We start from the raw sequence: 24,947 nt of genomic DNA, 5'->3' as shown, positions 1-24,947 counted from the left end.
ACACTGACTGTTCCTGATCACTTTCATTTCTCCTACGTGCTTCAGAATTGATTCCTTGAGGACCAGCTCCATGATTTGTCTAGGGACTGAGATGAGGCTGACTGGCCTGTAGTTCCCTGGATCCTCCTTCCCTTTTTTAAAGATGGGCACTACATTAGCCTTTTTCCAGTCATCCGGGACCTCCCCCGATCACCATGAGTTTTCAAATATAATGGCCAGTGGATCTGCAATCACATCCCTAGGAAGGGCTGAGACATGCAGCAAGAAAGAAGATACTCCGCATTCTGGAAGAGGAAGAGAGAAAGGAAACATCTCCCTTCCTTGCTGCTTGTGCAAAGACAGAGGGAGATCCTGAAATGTTGAAGAAGAGAAGTAAGTGGTACAAGGTGATGATGGTCAAACACCTACAAAGATATTGGAGATAGAGCAGGAATGGATCTGCTCCCCAGTGTGAAATAAAGATGATGGAGGGTCACTAGAACCACAGTGCACCTGGCTGGCTGCTCTTTGACAACATCTCCATCCTGATACTGCATCGGCATGTCAACATCACATTACAGAAGCATAACCGCATTCTACAGCATAGTCTTTGCAAAGCAATGGCTTGGGATCCCCAATCAGACACTGTGCTTAGTCTGTCAACCAAGTGATTGGTCCTCTGCTATTCCAGCACCTGCATATTGAAGCCCTTCTTTCCAAATCCCATCCCTATAGTGGATGTAGCAGAAAACGTTGCATCATTCTGGAAGGCTGATATCTTCACCAGTTGTTACTAAGATTGGCTCAGATTGTCTGGCAACATGATAGCAGAGTCTCTTTGGGGAGAATTCCCATGTGGTCACCAAAGCATATAGAGGTTGGTTGCAATGCAGCACATGGGGCATCATACTGCAAAAGTGACAATTTGTGTCTGTGCAGGTGTGTTAGGCAGGATTCCGTATTGGGACATTAAAAAATTGAAGAGAAGACACTTTTTTCTGGTGTCATTTTTTTCTCAGTTATCCCAGTTTTATTACAGTCTGCCTCAATTGATTTCAGTGCAGTTATTTCTGATTTATGCTGGGGTAAGTCAGAGGGGAATTGTTTCCTAATTCACTCTCTGAAAGTTTTAAATATTCATTTCATTTTAACTCAGTTATTGTAATGCACTCAAGATTTCTTTTTCTTTCTTTCTTTCTTTCTTATTGATTTTTGGCTGGAGAACAGATAAAAAATGGAAAGTAAAGTAATGTAGTGGGATGGGAGGGATGGGGCAGGAAGGGGAAAGGAGAGTGAAATCTTGGTTTCCATCCAATAGCGATTAATCAAAGGTTATTAAAGCTTAGAACTAATCTTTTCAAATTTATATGAGATTCCTCTTCTAAATTTTACCTGACTGGTCAGCCAGGTTGTTGGTGCAATCTTCTATCCTAAAGGCAATCTACTTACCTCTTCACTAGTAGCTGAAAGCCCATGCTGTTTCACAGATGTAATGTGTATTAAAAAGTCATGTGTATTAAAAAGCCCCCAAATAGCTGAGAACTTAAAAAATGAATGACAGATGATGTATCTCAGTAATAGTTGAACATGCTCATAATCTAAAGAAAAGGCACTCTGGACCATTCTTGTAGCTGTTTCCATCACTTTGCACAAACTCAGCAGACAACAGAGGCTTCAGAATTATTTTGGGGATTACTGTGTGTGCTGGGGTTTGTGTTGATAAGTGTGTGGATTGGATTGTGCTGGGAGATTATTGCTGCTTTGTGTGGGTGAGTATTGCACTGAGGGTCTTTGTGTGTATAAGGTTGTTTTGTGTGCTGGTTGTGGTGTTGTGTGGGTTTTGTGTTGATTTCTCAGCCTTCTTCATGTACTGTGTTCTTAGTTCTCCTTCCCTGCTGACTAGCGGACCTACACTTTCCTTCATCTCTTTCAAGTTTCTAATATATTGATTATTCCTCTTCTTCTTCCCTTCTATGTTCCTTTGTAGGTGTAACTCATTTATGCTTTAACCTTTCTGATTTTCTCCCTGTGTGTGCGCCCTAGTCTTTTGTCCTGATCCTTAGCAATTTGTTCATGTTTTCACAGTTTGTAGGAGACCTTTTTGATTTTCAGGCTTAATAGGCTTCAGAGTGACACACAGAATGACAATCCTGGAATATTATGACAGAGATTTTCATTTCTACCTAATCAGTCATGGCCAATTTTGGGAATTTGATACAAGTCCCACAAGTATTGTATGTGTCAAGTATAACAACTTTCAACCTAACTGCAATTTTTTGCTATTGAAAACCTCCTTCTATGGCAATTAGGAGACTAATTCCCCTTGAAACACCTTTAGCCATTTCAAAAATCTCAGCCCCTTCATTCTGCTTTAAGTAACAATTCCAAACTAAGATACATTCCTTGTGGATGGCTCCATACCTCTGAATTACATGTTCCCATTGTGTGTGAGTCATGCCCCTGCATGGAAAATTGCAGGGTCTCCTGACTATGGTATACACACCTGAATGTGTGTGTGTGTGTGTGTGTAAGAATTTCATGTTCCTTATTTGCGTACTGAAATGTTGGGTTCTACTTCTGTATTTGATTGTGTGGAGGATAGGATCATGGAAAGTGTTTGAGCAGTAATTATTTCCCAGATCGCGTCTGTAGCTATGTACAATATGTCGGCAGCATCTTTCCATATTTCCACATAGGTGAGGTCACTAGATCCTGTTACAAAATTTCAACTCTAAGTGATTTTGGCAGCATTAATGGGGATACAAAATAAGTTGAGGCTCAAAATAACTGAAACCATGAAAATAGTGATTATAGCAGCAAATTTCTAATGATCAGCAGAAGCCTTATAAGAGACGTTAGAAACCAGCAATCTCTGTGAGGGGTCTGTTGATTTTTTATTGTTATTATTATTATTATTATTATTATTACAGAATTTACCTGTGTGTTTCTTCATTGTGGTGGTTTCATGTTTCCAAAGCTAAATGCAAATATAACAAAACTACCAAAAACTCCCTCTCTCTTAATGAATGTTGGCCTTTTGTGATTGGATCCAGCCACTGAGCCCCATGTGCTGCTGAGCCCCCTGGAACTGGGTGGTGACAGGTCACTGTTCCTAGATGTGGCTCTCTCAACACTCCCATTGTTTCACCCAGGGTGAGCCATTCAGTGTTGATGGCTCTTGATGGCGTTGCCAGTATTCTCCAGGCCCAGATTCCCCAGTTTCCTGCTATAGAAGAGATGATCTCATCCAGAACAACAGTTGTAATTAGAAATAGCATTCAAAAAACCAAATGGCATTAACAAAGGCATATTCCCCCAAACTGTCACAGCAACCTTAGCTCAGGAGGCATTATCATATGTCCATAATCTAGCTATGAATCCTGTCTTGTTTAAATATTCAAAGGGCTATCCACAAGTTTAGGTGCAGGAATACTTTTCAAACTTGCCCTGAGGCATTTTTGAAAATGTTACCCATAAATTCTAGATGTTGTATGGCTATGAAAAAGAACGGGGAGTATCCTTGTAGAGAAATGACACACTATGTGATTCCCTTTACAAGAGATTTGAGAACTATATAGATAATATTAGGAGGGGGGAGGAAATCTCTAAAAATAATGTGTGTTAAACACAAAATTGTGTTATTGATGACATGTCCTCAGAAACTGAGGTGTAAATATAAAAGGTTGAAGTGATTTAACTTAGGCACTTTTGAAAATTTTACACAAAATACCTCTGCCATCTGGAGTCTTGACTCAACTGTTGGGATGGCAACCAGCATGGGGAAGCCGGAAGTAAAATGAAGACTGTTTTTAAATGGCAGTTAGACTATAAATTGCAGAATTTGTTTTATTTCCCCTAGATGAAACCAACGGCAAACAAACGCCAGGGCAATCAAACGATCATCACAGAATTTGTCCTCTTGGGATTTGGGAATCTTCCTCAATTGCAAACCCTTCTCTTTATGCTCTTTCTAGTGATCTACATTGCAACCATGGCCGGGAACATCATCATCATAGCACTTGTTGTGGCTAATCAGAACCTTCACACCCCCATGTACTTCTTCCTGGGGAATTTGTCCTGCTTGGAGACCTGCTACAACTCCACCATCCTGCCCAGGATGTTGGCCAGTCTCTGGACTGGAGATAGAACCATTTCATTTGGTGGCTGCATCACACAATTCTATATTTTTGGTTCTCTGTTAGCTACAGAATGCCTTCTCTTATCTGTGATGTCTTATGATCGGTACTTAGCAATATGCAAGCCACTACATTATGTTGCTCTTATGAATGGACGGTTCTGCCTCCAGTTGACTGCTTGCTCTTGGGTAAGTGGATTTCTGGCTCCTTTGCCAACAATGTTACTAATGTCACAATTCACTTTCTGTGGCCCCAATGAACTTGACCATTTCTTTTGTGATTTAAGCCCAGTAATAAAACTGGCCTGCAGTGACACCCACATGCTGGACGTTACTGCTTTCATACTCTGCTCCATATTCACACTGCCTCCATTTCTATTGACCCTGGCATCCTATGTTTGTATCATCTCCACCATTCTGAGAATCCCATCCACCACTGGGAGGCAGAAGGCCTTTTCTACCTGCTCCTCTCACCTCATTGTGGTGACAATTTTCTATGGGACTCTAGTCATTGTGTACCTGCTATCTGACTCTGATGAACTGAGAGACTTGAACAAAGTCTTCTCTGTTTTCTATGGAGTCCTGACCCCATTGGTCAACCCCCTCGTATACAGCCTGAGAAACAAGGAGGTGAAGGAAGCCTTGAGGAAAACTATCATTAGATTTTTTGTCTTTTGCAAGAAATCTGATATTTCTAGCTAATACATAAAATGGGCCAATCATGGGGATATGATATTACAAACTTGAATCGTTTGTGTAGCCAGTACTATTCTCTATGGTCCTGTTGAACTGATGACTCTCAGGATCAGGATTCCCTTAATCCAAAGGTGAAGTCTGTGTGTAACCTACCTCTGGCCATCTGCCAGAATTTGGGGAAAATTAGGAGAAGAAGCCAAATCCTGAGACATGCGCTGCACCACCCTCCCATTCTATTGTTTGGAGAATAACACGTCTCCTCCCTGAACTTTGATTATTTATTCTGAGTGTGGATAACTTTTCAAGTAAATATCTTAATTAGTTCTTGAGTATAAAATAATTAAATATAGTCTCTTTAATGAATGTAGCATATATCTTCTCTCCTTGATTTGTCCCAAGTGATCTTAAAACTGGAATAAAACATTCTCTTCACACTTTCCGTAACATTAAAACTCATTTGAAATATGTGTGTAGGCTACAGCAGAAGACAGCAGGTTTTAATGAAGCTATATTGTTAAGGAAATTGTGTCCAATCATTAAATTAGGAATAAATTGTACACATGTACAAGTCAGCAGCTCAGGTCACACTTAAGGGGGGTCATGGTGACATCAGAGGTAACAAGCAATCTGCACTCTTCATTTCCTGATAATTTGCATACTGCAGTTCTAATACCTGAAATAACTCTGAGAGGGATGATCAATGTACAGGTGTGCCCAGTGTTCTCATTGGACGGCTTACCCCTGCTCGAATCAGTGTTTAGTTTCCATGGCTACATGCTATCTGCTCCTGTGCTTCATCAGGTTAGTGATGGGCAATGTTCCTTCTAATTTTTCCCATCCATGTGCAGAATGAATTTTGTTATGTGCACCAATATGGAGGAGATGTGTGGTGGGGGTGGGGCTGAAGGTTTTGGAGTGTGGGACGGGGCTGAGGGCTGAGGAAGAGAGTTGGTGTGTGGGGGACTGAGGGCTCTGGCTGGGGGTGTGGACTCTGGGGTGGGGCCGGGGATGAGGGGTTTCAGATGCAGGCTGCCCAGGGCTGCGGCAGGGAGAGAGGACTCCCCGCAGCGCTGTCTCCATAGAAGCACCTGGAATTGGAGAGAGTGTCTCTCCCTGGCCTCAGCAGCTCTGGAATGGGGCTAGGGGAGAGGCATCTTGCCCTCCAGCAGCCCCAGGGCTGGAGTGGAAAGGCATCTCTCCTTGACGCACTGCAGGGGCTGGGGGAGTTGCCCAACCCTGCATGCCCTAAGCTCCCCCAGCACCACCCCCACCTCACCCCACACCCCTGAGTGCAGTGTGTACACCTATGCAGCTCTTGGTGGCCTCCTGTGCAGCCATGCAGGCATGCACCTTAAAGGGAACGTTGGTCCTGGGTCTCTGCTACTCTGCCCCAGGAGCAGCCCAGGGAAGGATTTCTGACTCAGGAAGACCTAGATCCCTCACCTCAGCTCCCCCATCCCTTGGTCCCTGGCAGCTGTAATTTGCTGCTGGCCATGTTGCTCAGAGTGGAAACTGACATTCTACCATTCCCTGAATCTTCCTAGCACAGCCTGACGAATTTGTCCACTCCCTTCTTAAAGTGTGGTGCCCAGGACTGGGCACAGTACTGCAGATGAGTCCATACCAGTGCTGATTAGAGCAGAACAACTTCTTCCTGTGTCTTCCGTCACCGTGCCTCAGTGGGTCACTACTGAGAATACCAAATTCAGGACAAACTGTTGAGAACGAGGGCAGATACACCCCAAAACTGGTGGATATTCTTCCATAAGATATACCAGACCAGCAACAAAAGTAAACATCTGTTTAACCACATTGGCTAACAAGATGTCAGAAAAGCAATCTCCTTAGTCATTCCAGTCCTTGTCTCACCACGAAAAACACTAGACTTAATGATGAGTGGTTATTTAAAACCAGTTTCATCAACCAAAGGGTTCTTTTGATCCCAAAGGATCAGCCACTTACCCAGGTCAATAAATAATTCAGATCTTACCCAATAATCACACTGTTGCTAATCCTTAAGTATCTAATATCTAAAGGTTTATTTATAACAAGAAAGAAAGGAAGGTGAGAGTTAAAAGTGGTTAAAGGAATCAAATGCATACAATAATTGGAAGGTTCTTGGATAAGGCTTGTAGCAATGATTAAATAAACTGCTGGCTTGTCTCTGGTTGCTACCAAATGATTTGGAAGGTCCTCAGTCCTTTGGTTAGAATGTTTCCATTAGTATAAATTCATAGTTCAGAGGTTTAGCCGGAAAGAGGCAAAATGGAGAGGTTTCCAGGGTCTTTTATAGCTTCTGCCATGTGGATGGGATTGGAAACCCATTGTTCCAAACAAAGCCCACAACACAGTGGAAAATTACAGGTAACAAGATGGGGTTTGGAGTCACACGCACAAGTCACATGTCTCTCCCTGCTTCGCTTAGGCATAGCAGAGGAAATTACCCATACTCTAGTTAGAACATTCACAGCAAAGTCCATTAAGTGTTGATAGGTGTCTTCATTTTGAGTTAAGTGTTCTTTGATGGGTCATTTAACTTGAACAGTTCCTTCATAATGTGCTGGCTAAATACCTTGTTGGTGTTACCACAGGAGCCAACATTTGAAATACAGGTACACAGTTAATATTCATAACTTCAGATACAAAAACGATACATGCATACAAATAGCATAGTCATATTCAGCAAATCATGAGTTTTCCATAGACATCTTACATGACACATTTTTACAAGATTTGTTGCAAATATATAACAGGGGTAGCAACAGTGATCTACATGGTCATATTTTAATCATATAACATCATATCTTTTCCGCAACTGCATCACATTGTTGGCTCATACTCCATTTGGGATCCATTATAACTTCCAGTTGCTGCAGGACTGCTTCCATGAAAATTAGTACCATTTTAGTGGTGGTGTTCATTTGATTTTTACTTTCAAAGTGTAGTATTTCACACTTATCTTTACTGAATTTCATCTTGTTGATTGCACACCAATTCTCCAGTTTTGTAAAGTTTGTTTCAAATTCTAAACCTGTCCTTCCAAGTGCTTGAAACCCCTTTCAATTTGATGCCATTTGCAAATTTTATAACCAGAAGCATATAAGATAGATGGGTATGGGGGGACGGGCTAGATAGCTAGCTAACACTTTACAAAATATTACATCCAGAATCACCTGTAACAAAAACGTAGGTCTCTACTGCTTGACCTAAAGCAATAACATCTTTGCATGTGAATTATTGACAGGATGCTATAGTTGCTTGTGCACATAAATGGTGCATATTTACATTAGGCTACTACATTCACCAAACTGCTGAGGTCTTACTGATCCTACAAAGCGAAGAGATGGGAGCCAATATGGTTGCCACAAGCATGGCATTTCCTATTGCCCTCATCTATAAGACTAATTTCTAGAGCTCAGTGATGTCAAACCAGAGCTATAAAACTATTTTCATTAGATGTGAGTGGTGTCGATTAGTATCCATTAGCTGTTCCCCAAACTTGTGCCCCTTCATTCTAGATTAAGTCAAAATTCCAAGATGGGTTAATTTCCCTCTGGGTGGCTCCATACACTGCATTCCATGGTCTCAATGTCTCTGAGTTATGCTCCTACACCCAATGAAAAATTACAAGGGTTACTCTGCCCTAGGGCATATATACCCGACTAAGTGTGTGTTTGTGTTTGGATTATTAAATATTCCTATGAGTTTCTTTACTGGGGCCATTTCAAGTTTCATTTAAGGGGGAAACTTAAGATACAAGCATAGAATCCTGGTCTGGTTCCTCTCTCAGAATGGACAGTAGACTGTTATGATTGGAGCCAACCATGTGCTTCTGAGCCCCCTGGAGCTAAATGATGACTGGTCAGTGTTCCTAGATGTGCGTCTCTCTACATTCACCTTGTTTCACCAGCAGTGATCCATTCAGTGTTGATGGCCCTTGGTGGCATTGTCACAGCACTCCAGGCAGGGCTGGCCTTACCATGAGATGAACTGAGGTGGTAGGTGCCAGACTGTGGTGGTGGTGGTGGGGTGCCACTAGGACCCAGAGTGTAGAAAATTGTGTCTGCTGCTGGTGCGTCTGTATTCTCTCTGCTCTAGATGAACAGAGAAGGTGGAGTGCAGTGCTGGAGGAAGGAGGGCACAAGAGACATAACAGGCAGGCAGGAGGAAAGGTGAGAAGGAATAACAGAAAGCAGCAGGAGCTGCAGGGAGAAAGAGGAGGAGGAGCCTCTTATGTACCTCTCTAGCACCCCCAGGAGCTTGGACTGATTAACACCAGCTTCTCCGGGAGCTTCCTGTTTCCTGCTGCTTCCCTGAACCCACTTGAGGAGAACAGGCAGTCAACTGAAGTAGTAGGAGCCAGTTAGGCCCTTAAGACACTGATATCTTCCCTCATTCAGGCCCTGATACCAGCCTGCTTATTTGTCCCCTTCAACTGAGTGTTGAGAGCCACTATAGCTGGCACAGAACAGCAGTCATGAGTGAAAGAAGAAAACGCCCCCCTGGGGCAGAATTCAGAAAAAGAAAGAAAGCAAAGGAAGCTTTTCTATCTAAGCAGGAAGGATCTCTCCTGAGATACATAGACACAAATGTTCACAGTGAGCCTTCCGGCCCCAGTGAGGATGTGAGTGGTGAGGAGATGCCTGATCTTCCAGTTAGTCAGAAGACCTGGCAGCTACTGCAGCATCCATATCTCCATCTCAAATGGATGTAACCATGCACATTCCTGAAGAAAAGTGTAGATCAGAGAAGAGTGTGGTGGAGGCACAAGAAACACTTGCTTCTTTACTAAACTGAGTTTAGTTCCTTAAGTCTAGATGATCCAGGACTGTGGACCCACTTGAGCAGTAGCCTGAGGGACTTCCGTGTACTGCATGGGCCACAGCAAGTGAAAAACTTCATGTTCCCCAAAGACAATGAAAATAGAAGTTTCCATCCAACACATTACTGGCATGAAATCTCCAATGGTGACAAAGTGGAGATGCCATGGCTTATGTACTCAAAACTCCAGAATGCTGCATACTGTTTTTGTTGCAAACTCTTCCAGTCTAATGTTCCAGGCACAGGAACAAAAGACTGGAAAAATCTGGCTAGAAATCTGACATGCCATGAGAAGGCAGCAAATCACCATAAAGCATTCCATAGGTGGAAAGAGCTTGAGCTAGGTACTTTTGGTAATCCCACAAGGTGCCTAAATACCTTTAAAATCTGGTCCTAACGGCCATATTCACAAAGTGACTTAGGTGTCTAATTTACATTTTAGGCACCTAAATCCAGTGTTTAAATGCCACTGCCCCATTCAGCTGCTGCCTAATCTTATAGGTGCCGAAACTCACCCAGCACCTACATTTTCACTGTAAATGCTTCTTAGGCAGCTAACTTTGTGCCTCTGGGCTTGTACACAGATACCTCAGGCAGGTGCCTGGATGCCTAACTCACACTGAAGTCCAGTGGGAACCACAAACCAGGAGATAGACACACTTTGAGCAGATCTGCCAGTTTGGGGCCTCTTCAGGAGCCTACTAGAGAAGGTGACGCCTACCTTCCAACTTTTAGCCCAGTGGCCTAGCCCAGAATGTGGAAGATCCCACTTCAAGCCCTCTCTCTAGATAGACAGAGAGACATACTGAAGTTCCATTGGGTTGATAATCTATGATAATCTATTCCAGTGGTTCTCAACCAAGGGTATTTGTACCCCTGGGGGTACTCAGAGGTCTTCCAGGGGGTTCTCAACTCAGCTAGATCAGTGTTTCTCAACCTGGGGCTTGCAGTCCCAAAGATGATCATAGGATGGATTTAGGGGAGTCACAAATGCAGGGCTGGCATTAGGAGGTGGCAAGTAGGGCAATTGCCTGGGGCCCCATGCCATAGCTAAGTTACATGCTCCATCTCTGGGAGGGTGGGCTTGCGATTCAGACAAGGTTCACAAGTGAAAAACAAGCTCAAGTATCACACTGAAATGTAAGTACAATATTTCTATTCCAATTGATTTATTTTATAATTATATGGTATAAATGAGAAAGTCAGCAATTTTTCAGTAACAGTGTATTGTGACACTTTTGTATTTTTATGTCTGATTTTGTAAGCAAGTAGATTTTAAGTGAGGTAAAACTGGGGGTATTCAAGACAAATCAGACTCCTGAAAGGGGTACAGTCATCTGGAAAGGTTGAGAATCCCTGATCTCATCTAACCTCCTGTATACACAATCCATACATTTGTCTCCTCAGAAGATAGATTGAAATATGCCTTTTAGAAGGATGTCTCATCTTGTTTTAAAACCTCCATACAATGGCAAGTCCACCACCTCCAATCAGAAGTACATAGATAGTTAAATAGACAGATCAAGAGAAACAGTCTGAAATTGTAGTGTGAAAGAGAGAGGCCAAATTCTATGAGATGCTGAGCATGTTCAAATCCCAGTGACTTCAGAGTGAGAGACTGCATCTAATTTCAGTGAAAGGTGGGTATGACCTGTCCCAGTCACATATGATGTCTCATGGATTTAATCAGAATGGCTCCATGAGAAAGGACTAATATGGGAGAAGATTTCTAGGACCTTCCCTAATGATTATGCAAGGTGTGCTCCATTTCATTTTGCCCTGCACACCATTATCTTGCAATCTCTGAATTCTTTTGGGAAAGGAACAACTGCACCTACATTCCCCCTCTAAGGTCCAGCAAGGTCTCCCAGTTCCCCATCCATTGCCCCTTTTGGGTAGACACCCATCTCTCTCTCTCCTTCCTGACCAGGGTATTTCCTGCTGTGACGGGACACCAGGGTGCAACCTGGAACTGGGGTGCCACTGAGCCTTCTGTCTCACCAGCCTGGACTCTCTCTTACACTGTGCTGCTGTGACAAGATACAGACCGCCCCTGGTCCTGCACTCACACAAACCTTACGCAGCTGCAGTTACATGAAGACTTCTCCCCAGAGCCCCAGACTAGCACCCCAGAGCTGTACCGTCTTGCCAGGTCAAAGGCCTTTCTCTGCATAAATTTATTACCCAGTCCACCCCTCCCTCAAAGTGGATAGGACAATGCACCATTTTTTGTTCCTGAGCAGATTCCCCGAGCACTTCTAGAAAAACACACTGTTTTAGGTTAAAAATATAAACCAAATTTATTAATTATAGAAAGATAGATTTTAAGTGATTATAAGTAACGAGCACAGAGATCAAAGCAGATTAATTAAGAAAAAACAAAAATACAATCTAAGTCTTATAAACTAGACAGGATTTGAATCAGGAATGTCTCACCCTGTTAGATATCAAAAATAGTCCACCAAGCTTTCTTCTTTCCCACCTGGGATCTCCTTCCCCCGTTCAGTCTTTGTTCCTTAGGTATTTCCAGGTGTTGTGTTTTAGGGGGAGTGAGGCACTGTGATTATGTCACTTCCCCCTTTTATAGCTTCTTGCACATGGGGGGGAACTTCATTGTCCCAAACAAAACCCCCAGCGCAGTTTCTGCAAAAGTACAGGCACCAAAATGGAGTCCAAAATTGCATGATTTAGTCACATGCCCTCGCATGCTTCAATGAGTCATGGCAGCCATTACCCATATTTTGGCTGAAGTGTCCACAGGAAAGCTTATCAGGTGAGGCTAAGATTTTCCCATGGCCAATTGCTTTTGTTGATGGGCCATTCAGCTTGAATAGGCCATTCACAATGTGCTAACTACACTGGATGTAAGGTACCTTGTGGGTGTTACCATAGGAGCAAGAACATTTGAAATACAGGTACAGAGTCAATATTCATAACTTCAGATACAAATATGATACACACCTACAAATAGGATAATCATATTCAGCAATCCATAACCTTTCCATTGACACCTCACATGACATATTTTTACAAGATGCATCATAATTATTTCATAATCATATCACTATGGTGAATATGGGGTGCAAAGTGTCACACCTGGCTGCGTGCCTACACTGTGATATCCCCAGCACAAAACTGTCTGCCTATGCAGGCCTGTTTTGCTTTCTCTTCTGAGATGGGGCATAGTGAAATTACCACAGTTAACTTATCACACAGATCTTTAGAAGCAAGCTCATTTGTTTTTAAGGTGAAAGCATTGCAGAAAACACATTAAACCAATAAAAGAACCTACACACATGCTAACCAGCTTATCAGAGTCCAGCCTACCTACATCGAGGGTTCTGGGAGGTGATTAGTCATTCCAAATCCAATCAGGTTTTCCTTTGGTTTCAGGTTCCTAACACCTTTTGCTCAGAACAAGAACCCCCATGGATCTGTGAGTCCTTTATCCAGTGCTTTGAAGAGACTGTGAATAGGTAATCAGCCAGACAACAGGTCCCCTTACCAGGCGAATCTTCAAGCAACTTCCTTTTGCATAGGGAAAATGGCTTAATTTTAAAAGTTCACACTGTTTGAAATTCCTAAGATTTCCCAAGATTTACATGAGCCAAGTCTCCTAGAGAAGTCACATACAATCCCACAACAACACATAAACGATTGCATTTTTATACAATGGAGTTACTCTTAATTCAATAAAGTTTATCCAGGAAACTGCAGGTGGTTGCCCTCTGTCATACAAGCATTTTCCTGATAGCTCTTCTCAGGGCCCCCTTGACCTCTTTGTTTCTCAGGCTGTATATGAAGGGATTGGCCATAGGAGTTAGGACAGTATAGAAGACAGAGAACAATTTGTTCAGGGCTCTCATGGTATTGGTTCTTGGTAACAGGTACACAATGATCAAGGTCCCATAGAAAATTGTAACCACCATGAGGTGAGAGGAGCAGGTGGAAAAAGCTTTTTGTCTCCCAGTGCTGGAAGGGATTCTCAGAATGGTGATGATGATGCAAGTATAGGATGCCAGGGTTAATACAAATGGGGGCAGAGTAAATAAGGATGAGAATATGAATGTCACAAGTTCCATCAAGTGGCTGTCACTACAGGAGAGTTTTATCACTGGGGTGAAGTCACAAAAGAAATGGTCAATTTCACTGGGGCCGCAGAATTTTAATTGTGACATTAAGGATATGATTATAGCAATTGCTACAAAGCCATTAATCCAAGACCCTGCCACTAGGTAGAAGCAGAACCTTCCACTCATATGGCCTGCATAATGCAACGGTTTGCATATTGCTAAATACCGATCATAAGACATCATCGACAAGAGACAACACTCTGAACCCACCAGAGAAGCAAAGAAATAAAACTGTACAATGCAACCACAGAGAGAAATGGTTCTGTCCCCGGTCAGGATACTGGCCAGCATCCTGGGCAGAATGGTGGAGCTGTAACAGGTCTCCAAGAAGGACAAGGTTGCCAGGAAAAAGTACATCGGGGAGTGAAGGTGTTGATCAGTGACAACTAGCATAATGATGAGGATGTTCCCAGCCATGGTCACAATGTAGATCACTAGAAATAGCAGGAAAAGGTGGGTTTGCAGTTCAGGAAGATTCCCGAATCCCAGGAGGATGAATTCTGTGATGGACGTTTGGTTTCCCTGATCTGTGTTCACCATGGGTTTAACTAGAGGGAATTGAACAAATATGATATCAGACTGATACACTTGTCTTCTAGTAGAATGGCACTTAAATTCCATTAATATTTACATATCCACCAGCCTAAATGTTGAGTCAAGACACCTTTCCTGGATAACATAGGAAGGCCTGCTGTCTCTGTTGGAGTCATCCAACCTCCTCCTTGCAGTACCCTGAAAAGGTCTGTCAATTACTGCAACCACAAACCTTATCATTGAGGTCAGACATCTCTAAATCTAGGGACATTTTTCACTGAAAAATGAGCATCTGGGTCAATTGAAATATTTTGTAAATTCGTATCAAATTCACCAAATCGTTTCAGTCAAAAACAGACAGAAAATCCCAAAATACTGAAATGTTTTGTTCTCACATTTTTGAAAGAAAACCTGAATTTTTCTATTCAGAAAGACTTTTTGTTTTAAATTGCATTTCAATGTTATTCTTAAAAGGTAAAAAATACCCAAAAAACTCAAAAATAAAACACAAGGTATCATGGCGGGTCAAGCAAAACATTTTGTGTGACCCAAAATATTTTTTGTTTTGACTTTTCTGGTTGGCCAGCAAACCAAAAAAATCAGTTGTTCACACACTCTATACAGATCTTATCCACATTTAGGGTTGTGTTACATCCCAATGACAATGCACCATTGTGGGAGTCAGGAGAGTTGAAGTTAATTCTTGACTCTGTGTGATACTGAGCAATCAATCCTGCTCTCAGTCCCTCAATTATCACCTGTGTAAAATGAAGATAATTGTACTGACCCACTTTATGAAGTGTTCTAAGGAGATTGGGACCGTGTCATGCTGTGCATTTAACATCACATAGAGCCAAAGCATTTAAGGCCAGAAGGGGGCACCAGAGTCTCACCTCCTGTGTAGCACAGGCCATCAACACCACCCAGCACCCCCACACATAAACCCAAAAACCGAAATGGGACCAAAGTATCATTGCCCACAGGAGACAGTGCCTGAGGCCCCCACAATGGCAGAGAAATATTAAGTGAGATACACCCACATAATCCTGACAAGTGACCCACACCCACATGCTGCAGAGGAAGGTGAAATACCTAGAGGAAAAATTCCATCCAGACCCGGAGCATGTGAGCAAGAAACCAAGCAGCCACCTCCAAGGCCCAGCCCTCCCCATCCAGTGTCCCATCTCTAGCCATGACCATCCCAGTGCTTCAGAGGAAGGAGATTAAAAAATAAAATCAGAACACATTGGACAGGATATGGGGGAGGGATACCCTTCCTGAGCCCTGCAGCTGGCTGGGTAAAACCCTGAAGCATGAGCTTTTAGTAACATAAGACATCAACCAGAAGTGAGCTCCAGGGCTGCTGAGACCTGTGCCCCACCATCCCAAGCAGCCCTATCACACCATTGCACTCACAAAGCAAGACTGGCCGCAGTGGCCCTGGTCATGAAGCTATTTAACATGAGGGAGGATATCATGATTCTGCCTACAGAAATTGTAAAGAAGACAGGTAAAGGAGAACAGCTTGTGCAAGGTCACAGAGCAGGTCAGTAGAGACTCAAGATTAGAACCCACATTTTGTGCATCCTGAACCACAGACCCACCAGCTCTCTTATTATGCTAGAGTTAGACCATGGCCAGCTTTCTGCATACACTCAGAAATTAATCTAAACCCACTTTCCATGTCACAACTGGTTATTAACATTATAGAGTTCATCAGCTACCATGAGATTTGACCCAGGCTCTAACACTCAGGATTATTTCCTATTCCTGATGGTATATCATGGTTTCAAATTCAAGCCCAGGTATGGGTTTGAATGGTAATGATTGGATAGACACCCCCCTGCCTCAGCAAGAACTCCTGCCACCTCCAATGTAGCTGGCACAGATTCAGAAGAAGCCCAGAGTGTCCTACATATATCTGCCACTCCCTGCTAAGGGTAGGGTCTTAAAAAGCACATAACAATTGCTGTACCTCTGTCATCAGACTAGGCACCAGCCTGAGGGCAAAATAACCATGCATCGGGCATAGGGGATAACATGTCTTGTGATGCCTTCTGATGTCTCTAAATCTGATATAAAATATTAGTTTACCTCTGAGGTGAATATATGGCAAGTTTGAGTCTCTGATATGCCCTCTTCATGAGATGTTCAGGGATCAGGAGGTGGGTCCTTCTCTTTGCCTTCTCCAGGCATGTCTTAGCTTTCAATAAATAGCGCTGGTTGTTCTCGGCAAAGTGCACTGGATTTACTGCCTCGCTTGGTGCTTTTTTGTCATTTGTCTATTCCCACAAAGTGAATGTCTCTTCTGCGTCATTGTACATCATTGAGAGGAGAACATGAATTTCCCTAGGTGCCTCTCCTGATTGGCATGGTAAATTAATGAGAAGGGAAAGTTAATAGCATATTTATTTTTGACCATAGGAATAAGGGTGTTAAATAGAGTCAAACTTTGAACCTAACAGGGAAATTGATGCAGAGAGGAGAATGGCTTACCTTAAAGGAAATGCCTCTCTTTAGCAAGAATATTAGACATAGAAATTAAACTACTAGATGAGGTCACTGTTCTTTCCAGTCCAAAAGGAAGGAGAAGTTACCCAATGGGACCCACACATTCACAAAAGAAATTTAAGAAAGGTACAACAAGCAACACACTCAAAAAAGGCATGGCAAGAGAACACTGAGAAAAAAGAAAGAATAAAAATGCAGAAATTTTGCAACATACAATAACTTAGAATTCAGGGAGAAATGGACAAAAACGTTAAGAATTACTCTTTTTTTCTATCTATCTAATTAGATCATAGAATATAAGGGACCTCAAGAGGTCATTGAGTCCAACCCCCTGCTCAAGCAGGACCAATCCATAGAAAGATTTTTACCCCAGTTTGCTACATGGCCCCTTTAAGGTTGAACTCACAACCCTGAGTTTAGCAGACCAAGGCTCAAGCCACTGAGATATCCCTCCCCCTGTACCCATAGTATCTGAGATCTCAAAGTGCTTTACAAAGAAGAAAGTGTGGCGGGAATTAAACCTCCCAAAATCACATGACCGGTACAAGTCCATGCAACAGGTTTAGACCCCCCCCCTTTTCTGGGATGTCACCTGATGTACTGGGGTTTCACTGGGCCACTTCTGATCCACCAGCCTGGATTCCCTCTCCCTGTTTTGCTGAATTAGGCTCTCTGGCCTCTTGCAGCACACACACAAAGGTAGGACCACACCCAGCTGCAGACGCAGACTGAAGTCAGCTCTGTGTGAGACGATTCACCCAGCACTCACGTGCACACCTCCTTTGGGGAATAAACCTAAAATAATACTGTACAGTGCTGTTTAGAAAGATCTGCACAGCGCAAGCTCATAAAAAATTGCCTTCTCCCTCAATGTGAAGAGAAATATGCACAACTTCTTGCCCTCCCAGTTAGAAATTGCACAAACTGAGTTTCATAATAAAGAAAACAAATTTATTAACTATAAAAGGCAGATTTTAAGTGATTATAAGGGATAGCAAACAGACCAAAACAGATTACTGAGCAAATAAAACAAAACATGCATGCTAAGCTTAATATTTTAAAGACTCTGGTTTCAAGAAGTAATTTCTCACCCTAAATGTTATTTTAGGCAATTTGCAGAGTTTAGGCAAGTAGCTTAGAGTTCCAGTTATTTCTTCTTACAAACTGGACTCTTGTCTCAGTCTGGACTCACCCCTGCTTTTCCCTTCAGGTTAGTTCCTTTGTCCCTTCAGGTACTTTCAGCAGTCTTTCTTCTTGGGAAGGCAATGGAGGAAAGCCAAGATTAACCCTCTCCCCAGCATTAAAAAGGATTTACCTAAGGCAGAAAACCTTTGTTTGATCCCTATCCCCCTACAGAGGAAAAGCACCAGCAGTGTCCAAGGTGGTATTTTGTATCAGATGATCTTATCACCTGATCTTGCAGTGTCAAAATTACTATGAAACCAGGTTTATTTGCAATGTCCACAGGAAGGAAATCCAGGCAGATGGGAGATCCACATCATCAAAGATTCATTGTCTTTTTCTAATGGCCCCTTAAGGCTGATTTATTACTGTCCAGTGGGCTTTTCCCAAGTATACACACAGATGTAATTATTACATAGTCAATATGCCTAACTTTAGATACAGAAATGGTAAATGCATACAAATTAGATAATCACATTCAGTAAATCATAACTTTTCCAATGATATCTTACATGAGCCATCTTGCATAAAATACATATTAGATATGCCATATTCATATCATAACAATATCTCTCTGAAGAATACGGAGGATCATGTCAGGGTTGTTGGTTCTTCACTGAATCCCTGCCCCAGATGACTGCTAAAAACACCTAAGACTGATCTGGGGAAGAAGGACAGAATCCAGGCCAGAAGGCGTATGGCCTGTAAAAGGAATACCTGGAGTTCTAAGTTGCAAGCAAGAGCAGTTTGTCTTCAAGAAACTCTTCAACCTGCTTAAAACAACATTTAGGGTGAGAAATTGATGCTTGTAGCCAGTTTCCTTAGTGTATTAAGGTTAGTTTCCATGTATCCTTTGTAGTTAATAAAGTGGTTTTCGTCTTTTCTAAACCAGTTTGTGCAATTCATAACTGGGGGCAAAAACCTGTGCATATCTTTTTCCACATTCAGAGAGGGGGTGATTTTCATTAGCTTACACTGTACAGTTCTCTGTGCAATGCAAGACAATACGATTTTGTGTTTGCACCCCAGAGGGGGTGTGCACTTGATTGCTGGGCAATTCCTTAGCTGATTGTTCCCATGCAGAACTGATTTCAGTGTCTGTGTCTTTCTGCAGCTGGGCGCATCCTTACCCTTGTGTGTGCTAGAGGAGGCTTGAGGGCCTGGCTCAACATAACAGAGCAAGGGAGTCCAGGCTGGTGGAACGGGCGGGCTCAGTGGTACCCCCAGTACATCAGGTGGCACCCCAGAGTGGGGCGGCAACACATCGCAATTCCCCCCCGAATTACTCTGAAGACCCAGTTTATCTTATAGATACAAGAATTCTTGTAGCGGGTCTTCCCACAGACTTAAGCTGTTTGGTGAAGTTGGAAGCTGAACATTTTGGTTACAAAGTATTGTTTGAAAAAGAAACAGTCTTTAGTGTGGTTCTTCTGATGCTCCATTCCCACACTAGCTTTCACTTACCATGTTAAAATAAAGTTAAAGGTTTAAACTCTTCTCTCATCCACCTTTGTGTAAATCTGGCATCCCAATGAATTCTCGTCTCACTCATCTCCATGTAGATTTGGAGTAACCCTTATTTAGGTCAGTGGGACTCATTCTACATACATACGCTCACCGCTGTGTTAATCAGGAGAAGCTGCACTGGGGACAATGGATTCTCTTTTCACATAAACTAGTGTTAATTATTTTTTCTTGTACCTTCCTCTGACTCTTTGTCTGATACCCACCTCCTGAACTCTCACCATAGGGCCTTCACATAGAGAGTAGGATTCCGTGAGTGTAACGTTAAAGAGAGGGAGTTTCCTTCAAGTCCCCCAGAAAAGGAACTGAAGAGATGGAAAATAATCCAACAGACTGCTGCTCAGTGAAGCGCTGGAGATGGGTCCTTTCCACTCACCCCACTGCAAATCAGTAGCAACTCCACTGAACTCAGAGCACCTGATTTTCCTCTCCTTTAATCCCACGTAAACAGAAGTAAGTCAATATGGCTAATTATCTTTTTACTCACTCCAGTGTAAACCAGGAGTAACGCCACTGAAATCAAAATGGGCATCTTTAGTCTTGAGAAAATTCTCTGGCCTGTGCAATACAGAATGTCAGAGTAGGTGGTCATAAAGGCTCCTTCTGTCCTTAGAAATCGGTGAATTGTTCTTTAGTAGTTGTGTTGCTAGTTGTACAACTTGAGGCCTCAACTGTGTCCTAGGGTAGGTCTACACTACGAAATTACTCCGATTTTACAGAAGTCGATTTTTGGGAACAGATTGTATAAAGTCAAGTGCACGCATCCACACTAAGCACATTAATTCGGCGGTGTGCGTCCATAGAACCGAGGAAAGCATCAGCTTTCGGAGTGGTGCACTGTGGTAGCTATCCCACAGTTCCCACAGTCCCCGCTGCCCATTGGAATTCTGAGTTGAGCTCCCAATGCCTGATGGGGCCAAAAATTTGTCACGAGTGGTTATGGGTAAATGGCGTCAGTCACCCCAGCCCCACCCACCCCCCCGTGAAAGCAATGGCAGACAATCATTTCAAGCCGTTTTCCCTGGATTGCCTGAGCAGACGCCATAGCACGTCAATCATGGAGCCCGTTCAGCCTTTTTTCACTGTCACCGTATGTCTACTGGATGCTGCTGACAGACGCAGTACTACAGTGTTACACAGCAGCACCTGCAGCTCCTTGCCTTTGCAAGTTAGCAAAGATGGTTACCAGTCATACTGTACCATCTGCTGCTTTGCAAGTTGGCAAAGACAGTTACCAGTCATACTGTACCATCTGCTGCTGTCATGGGTGCTGCTGGCCAGCCTCCATGAGGTCAGTCGGGGGGCACCTAGGCAAAAATGGGAATGACTCCCCAGGTCATTCTCTTCTTTAAGTTTTGTCTAATGGATATTCAGTGCTGCCTAGAATATCAGGCAAGCCTACTAAAGAACCACAGTGGCCGCTCCAGGTCAGAGCCCCAGACATCCCTCAGAAATGATGAGCTGCATGCCATTCTAGGGTGTACAACAACCCCACCCATTGCTTCCCTCCTCCCCCACCCCTCCCGGGCTACCTTGGCAGTTATCCCCCCATTTGTGTGATGAAGTAATAAAGAATGCATGAATTTGAAACAACAACTTTATTGCCTCTGCAAACAGAGATCAAAGGGGGGAGAGGAGGGCGGTTGGCTTACAGGGAAGTAGAGTGAACCACCGTTCTGCACTTGCTCAGCCTATAGTTAGACTGCTCCTTACTAATGTCCAGGCTTCATGAGCCATGGGAGCAAGGGGTAGGCATGACTGCACGGTGCTGCTGACTGGGAAAGCAGCCTGAGGCAGAAGCCTCCAGCTCACATGATATTCCAGGCAGGACTGAATCTCCATTACACAGAACTTAAAGAGAGAATGACCTGAAGTCATTCCCTTTTTTTTCCAGGTGTCCCTGACCAACCTTACCGAGGCTGGCCAGGAGCACCCATGTCTGCCCAAGTGCCCCTGATCAACCTCACCAAGGCCAGGCAGAAGCACCCATGGGACAACGATGACGGATACCAGTCGTACTGCACCATCTGCCGTCTGCAAGGCAAGGCAAAGGGATGCTGCTGTGTAGCACTGCAGTACCGCGTCTGCCAGCAGCATCCAGTAGACATACAGTGACAGTGAAAAAAGGCGAGAAACGATTTTTTCCTGTTGCTTTCATGTGGGGGGGGAGGTGACAACATGTACCCAGAACCACCCGCAACAATGTTTTTGCCACATCAGGCATTCGGAGCTCAACCCAGAATTCAAAGGTTTGGCGGACACTGTGGGAACTGTTGGATAGCTACATCGTCAGTTGCTCCTCCTTCTGAAAGAGCAACTGCAGACAATCGTTTCGTGCCTTCTTCCCACGCAGACGCCATAGCACGGCAAGCATGGAGCTCGTTCAGCTCACTGCAGCAGTTATGAACATTGTAAACACCTCACGCAGTATCGTGCAGTTTATGCAGAACCAGAACCTGCCAAAGCAAAACCAGGTGAGGAGGCGACGGCCACGTGGTGACAAGAGTGATGAGGACATGGACACAGACTTATCTCAAAGTGCGGACCCCGGCAATGTGGACATCATGGAGTTAATGGGGCAGGTTCATGCTGTGGGACGCAGATTCTGGGCCCAGGAAACAAGCACAGACAGGTGGGACCGCATAGTGTTGCAGGTCTGGGATGATTCCCAGTGACTCCGAAACTTTCGCATGCATAAGGGCACTTTCATGGAACTTTGTGACTTGCTTTCCCCTTCCCTGAAGCACAAGAATACCAAGATGAAAGCAGCCCTCACAGTTCACAAGCGAGTGATGATAGCCCTCTGGAAACTTGCATCACCTGACAGCTACCAAACTGGGTGCTTTCCTGTCCTGTGCTATTGTTTCCCTCCAGCCTTTCTGCTGAGCTCTTTCAGTGCGGGTGGCCTGCATGAGCTCAGAGAACATTTCATCGCACGTGCGTTTTTTTTCGCCGCCTTATCTGAGATAGCCTTTGGGACAGAGGAGGGAGGCTTGAAACATTTGCAGCTGCAGGAGGAAAAAAAGGGAGAGAAGTGTTTAAAAAGAAACATTTTACAGAACAATGAGTATACTCTTTCATGGTGAACAACACTATTCACATTACATAGCACTGTGATTTCAGTACAAATTCTCCCCCGCCCCATCCTTTTCTCTGGGATGACCACTTTAATCCTCCCCCCACCACACCATGTGGCTGGTATCAGGGAAGATCCCTGCTAGCCAAATGTGAACAGTTCAGCGTGAAGCGCCCCCACCATCCTTTTCTCTGTGGTAATCGCTTTAACCCTTCCCCAGCCACGTGGCTGGTATTAGGGAAGATCCCTGCTAGCCAAACGCGAACAACTCAGCGCCAATGCCTTCCCTCCCTCCCCCCCAACCGCTTGGCTAACTGCAGGGAGGATTTCTTTCCAGCCACAGGCAAACAGCCCAGTAGGAACAGCCACCTATGAATGTCCCCTTAATTAAATTCACATATTTCAACCAGGTTACCATGAACGATATCATTCTCCTGAGGATAACATAGAGAGATAAGGAACGGATGTTGCTTGAATGCAAGCAAACACTGGGACCATACGCTGCCAGGCTTTGTCATGCAATGATAACAGATTACTTGCTACTAGCATGGCGTGGTCAAGTGTCCTACCATGGAGGATGGAATAAGGCTGCTCTCTCCAGAAACCTTCTGCAAAGGCTTTTAGAGTACCTCCAGGAGAGGTTCATGGAGGATTTCTGCTCCATCCCCAGACACGTTTGTGGTCCACTCTTCACTAGTTCCCCTTTGTTGCTTAGCCTCTGGCTTTTAAGGCCTTCTCTCCTAGGTCAGCCTTACTCCTTCATTAATGACACAAGGGAGGATGGTCACAAGGCTGATCAAGGCAAAATGATATGCACAACCCTGTTATCTCAAGTGGAGGTTTCCAAAGACTTCAGTCCAACCACACTGGTTCAGATAAAACAATAAAATAAATGTATTAACTACAGAAAAATAGATTTTAAATGATCACAAGTAATGAGGCATAAAAGTCAAAATTGGTTACAAAGAAAAGAAAAAGATAAAACAATAATGAATACCTAACTTAGCAAAGTACATGGATTCAAAGCAAAGATTTTTCTCATCACTTGCTCTTTACAGACTTTACTGGCTGCCTTCAAACCACAATTCCTCCCTCAGTTTGGTGTTTTTTCAGGCATTGTTGCAGCCATCAGCAGAGAGGAGTGGAGGAGAGCAAGATGATCTTTGTTTTTTTCTCCATTCTTATACTATTCTCCACTCTTTGAGGATTATTTCCAGCTGGGGTTCAGCCAATAGCCAGTCTTTTTACATAGGGACCCCCAGCTGTTTTCCATTGCCAATATAGAAAGTTCTTGCTCACCCCCTCCTTCATGCCAAAGAACAGGCAGTTAACTCAGTGATAGTCCACATGACTTTGTTGACCCCCGGCTTAGGTGTTGCTTTGTCTCTTGATTCTGAGAAACTGGTTTGTGCCTGCTTTTTTAAATGTGGAGCATGTTGCAGCAATGTTATGCAGCAGAATCTTGTAACTTTACATACAATGTAGACACATATATTTTACCAGGACAGTACTGTTCAGCAGATTATGAGTTTTGCGCAGCTAGAGATGTGTGTGCATGTTGCCCCCTGCTGGAGGGCATGAGCACTGCTCAATGTGTGTGTGTGCATGCACGTGTGCCACTCTGTGGGAGGAAAAGGTGCAGACTTATGTCTGATTGCTGTATCCATGTGTGTGATAGAACAAGCAGAGAGTTACCAATAAGCCAACACCCAGGCAAGACACAGATGTGTTGTCATGCAGGTGATTCCATAAGGGAAAATAGGGACAAACACAAGAGTTTATAGCTGAATCTGGCCTGATCTGTACCAGTGCTGGCTGCCGACATGCCCACTCTGGCTACTGGGAGCTGTGGGATCTTTCTTCAGCCACTCCAGGTCAGGACGGCATAGCTATTGGGTTTAATTTTAAAACCAGGGGGTATGTTAGAATTTACCTTCAAAGACTTCCTAATCCTAATTAAACCCAGAGAACCTAAGGGATTGTGTCCCAGGAGGCTCAGAATGCAGTTGAAATACCCCGACTCTACCACATCCAAGGAATATACAGGCACCCTGACTTGCTGCAAAGGTAATTCTGTTGTTGTTTGAATTTCTTATATATGCAAGGGATCCGTTCTGCTCCTGGTTACATCTGTTCCGCTTGGGTAGGATTTTGCTCTTCCCCCGTGGAACTGAGAGAATGCCATTCAAAACAAACAGAATTCAGACAAAAAGGGTCTTAGTTATTCCAAGGCAATTGTTGAGTAACAATGTTGAAATCAAATGTCTTATTCCAGATTTACACGGGTGAACTCTGAATCATGGTGTTCTGTTTCTATTTTATTTTTAAAATAGATAGCTTAATAGATACAGGAATG

The 24,947-nt window shown here is 43.5% G+C and overlaps 2 protein-coding genes across 2 annotated transcripts; one reads left to right on the top strand and one right to left on the bottom strand.

Moving 5' to 3' along the window:
* Positions 1-3,859: 3,859 nt before the first annotated feature.
* On the top strand, positions 3,860-4,816 carry LOC123348373 (olfactory receptor 6B1-like). The gene has a single exon (XM_044985893.1). It carries the CDS (start codon positions 3,941-3,943, stop codon positions 4,814-4,816), a length of 876 nt encoding a protein of 291 aa, XP_044841828.1. The 5' UTR covers positions 3,860-3,940.
* An 8,546-nt stretch (positions 4,817-13,362) lies between these two features.
* LOC123348371 (olfactory receptor 1020-like) lies at positions 13,363-14,304 on the bottom strand. Its single transcript, XM_044985890.1, has one exon. The coding sequence runs from the start codon at positions 14,302-14,304 to the stop codon at positions 13,363-13,365; it is 942 nt and encodes a 313-aa protein (XP_044841825.1).
* Positions 14,305-24,947: the final 10,643 nt, after the last annotated feature.

This window comes from Mauremys mutica, chromosome 13 (assembly GCF_020497125.1).
Source record: "Mauremys mutica isolate MM-2020 ecotype Southern chromosome 13, ASM2049712v1, whole genome shotgun sequence".
NCBI classification, from domain to species: domain Eukaryota; kingdom Metazoa; phylum Chordata; order Testudines; family Geoemydidae; genus Mauremys; species Mauremys mutica.
Note: the sequence above shows the minus strand (reverse complement) of the source record. Positions and strands in the feature narration are given on the sequence as shown.

What these genes read in the sequence shown, in the direction of transcription:
- LOC123348371 (XM_044985890.1), bottom strand. Translation starts at nt 14,304, where the DNA reads ATGGTGAACACAGATCAGGGAAACCAAACGTCCATCACAGAATTCATC.
- LOC123348373 (XM_044985893.1), top strand. Translation starts at nt 3,941, where the DNA reads ATGCTCTTTCTAGTGATCTACATTGCAACCATGGCCGGGAACATCATC.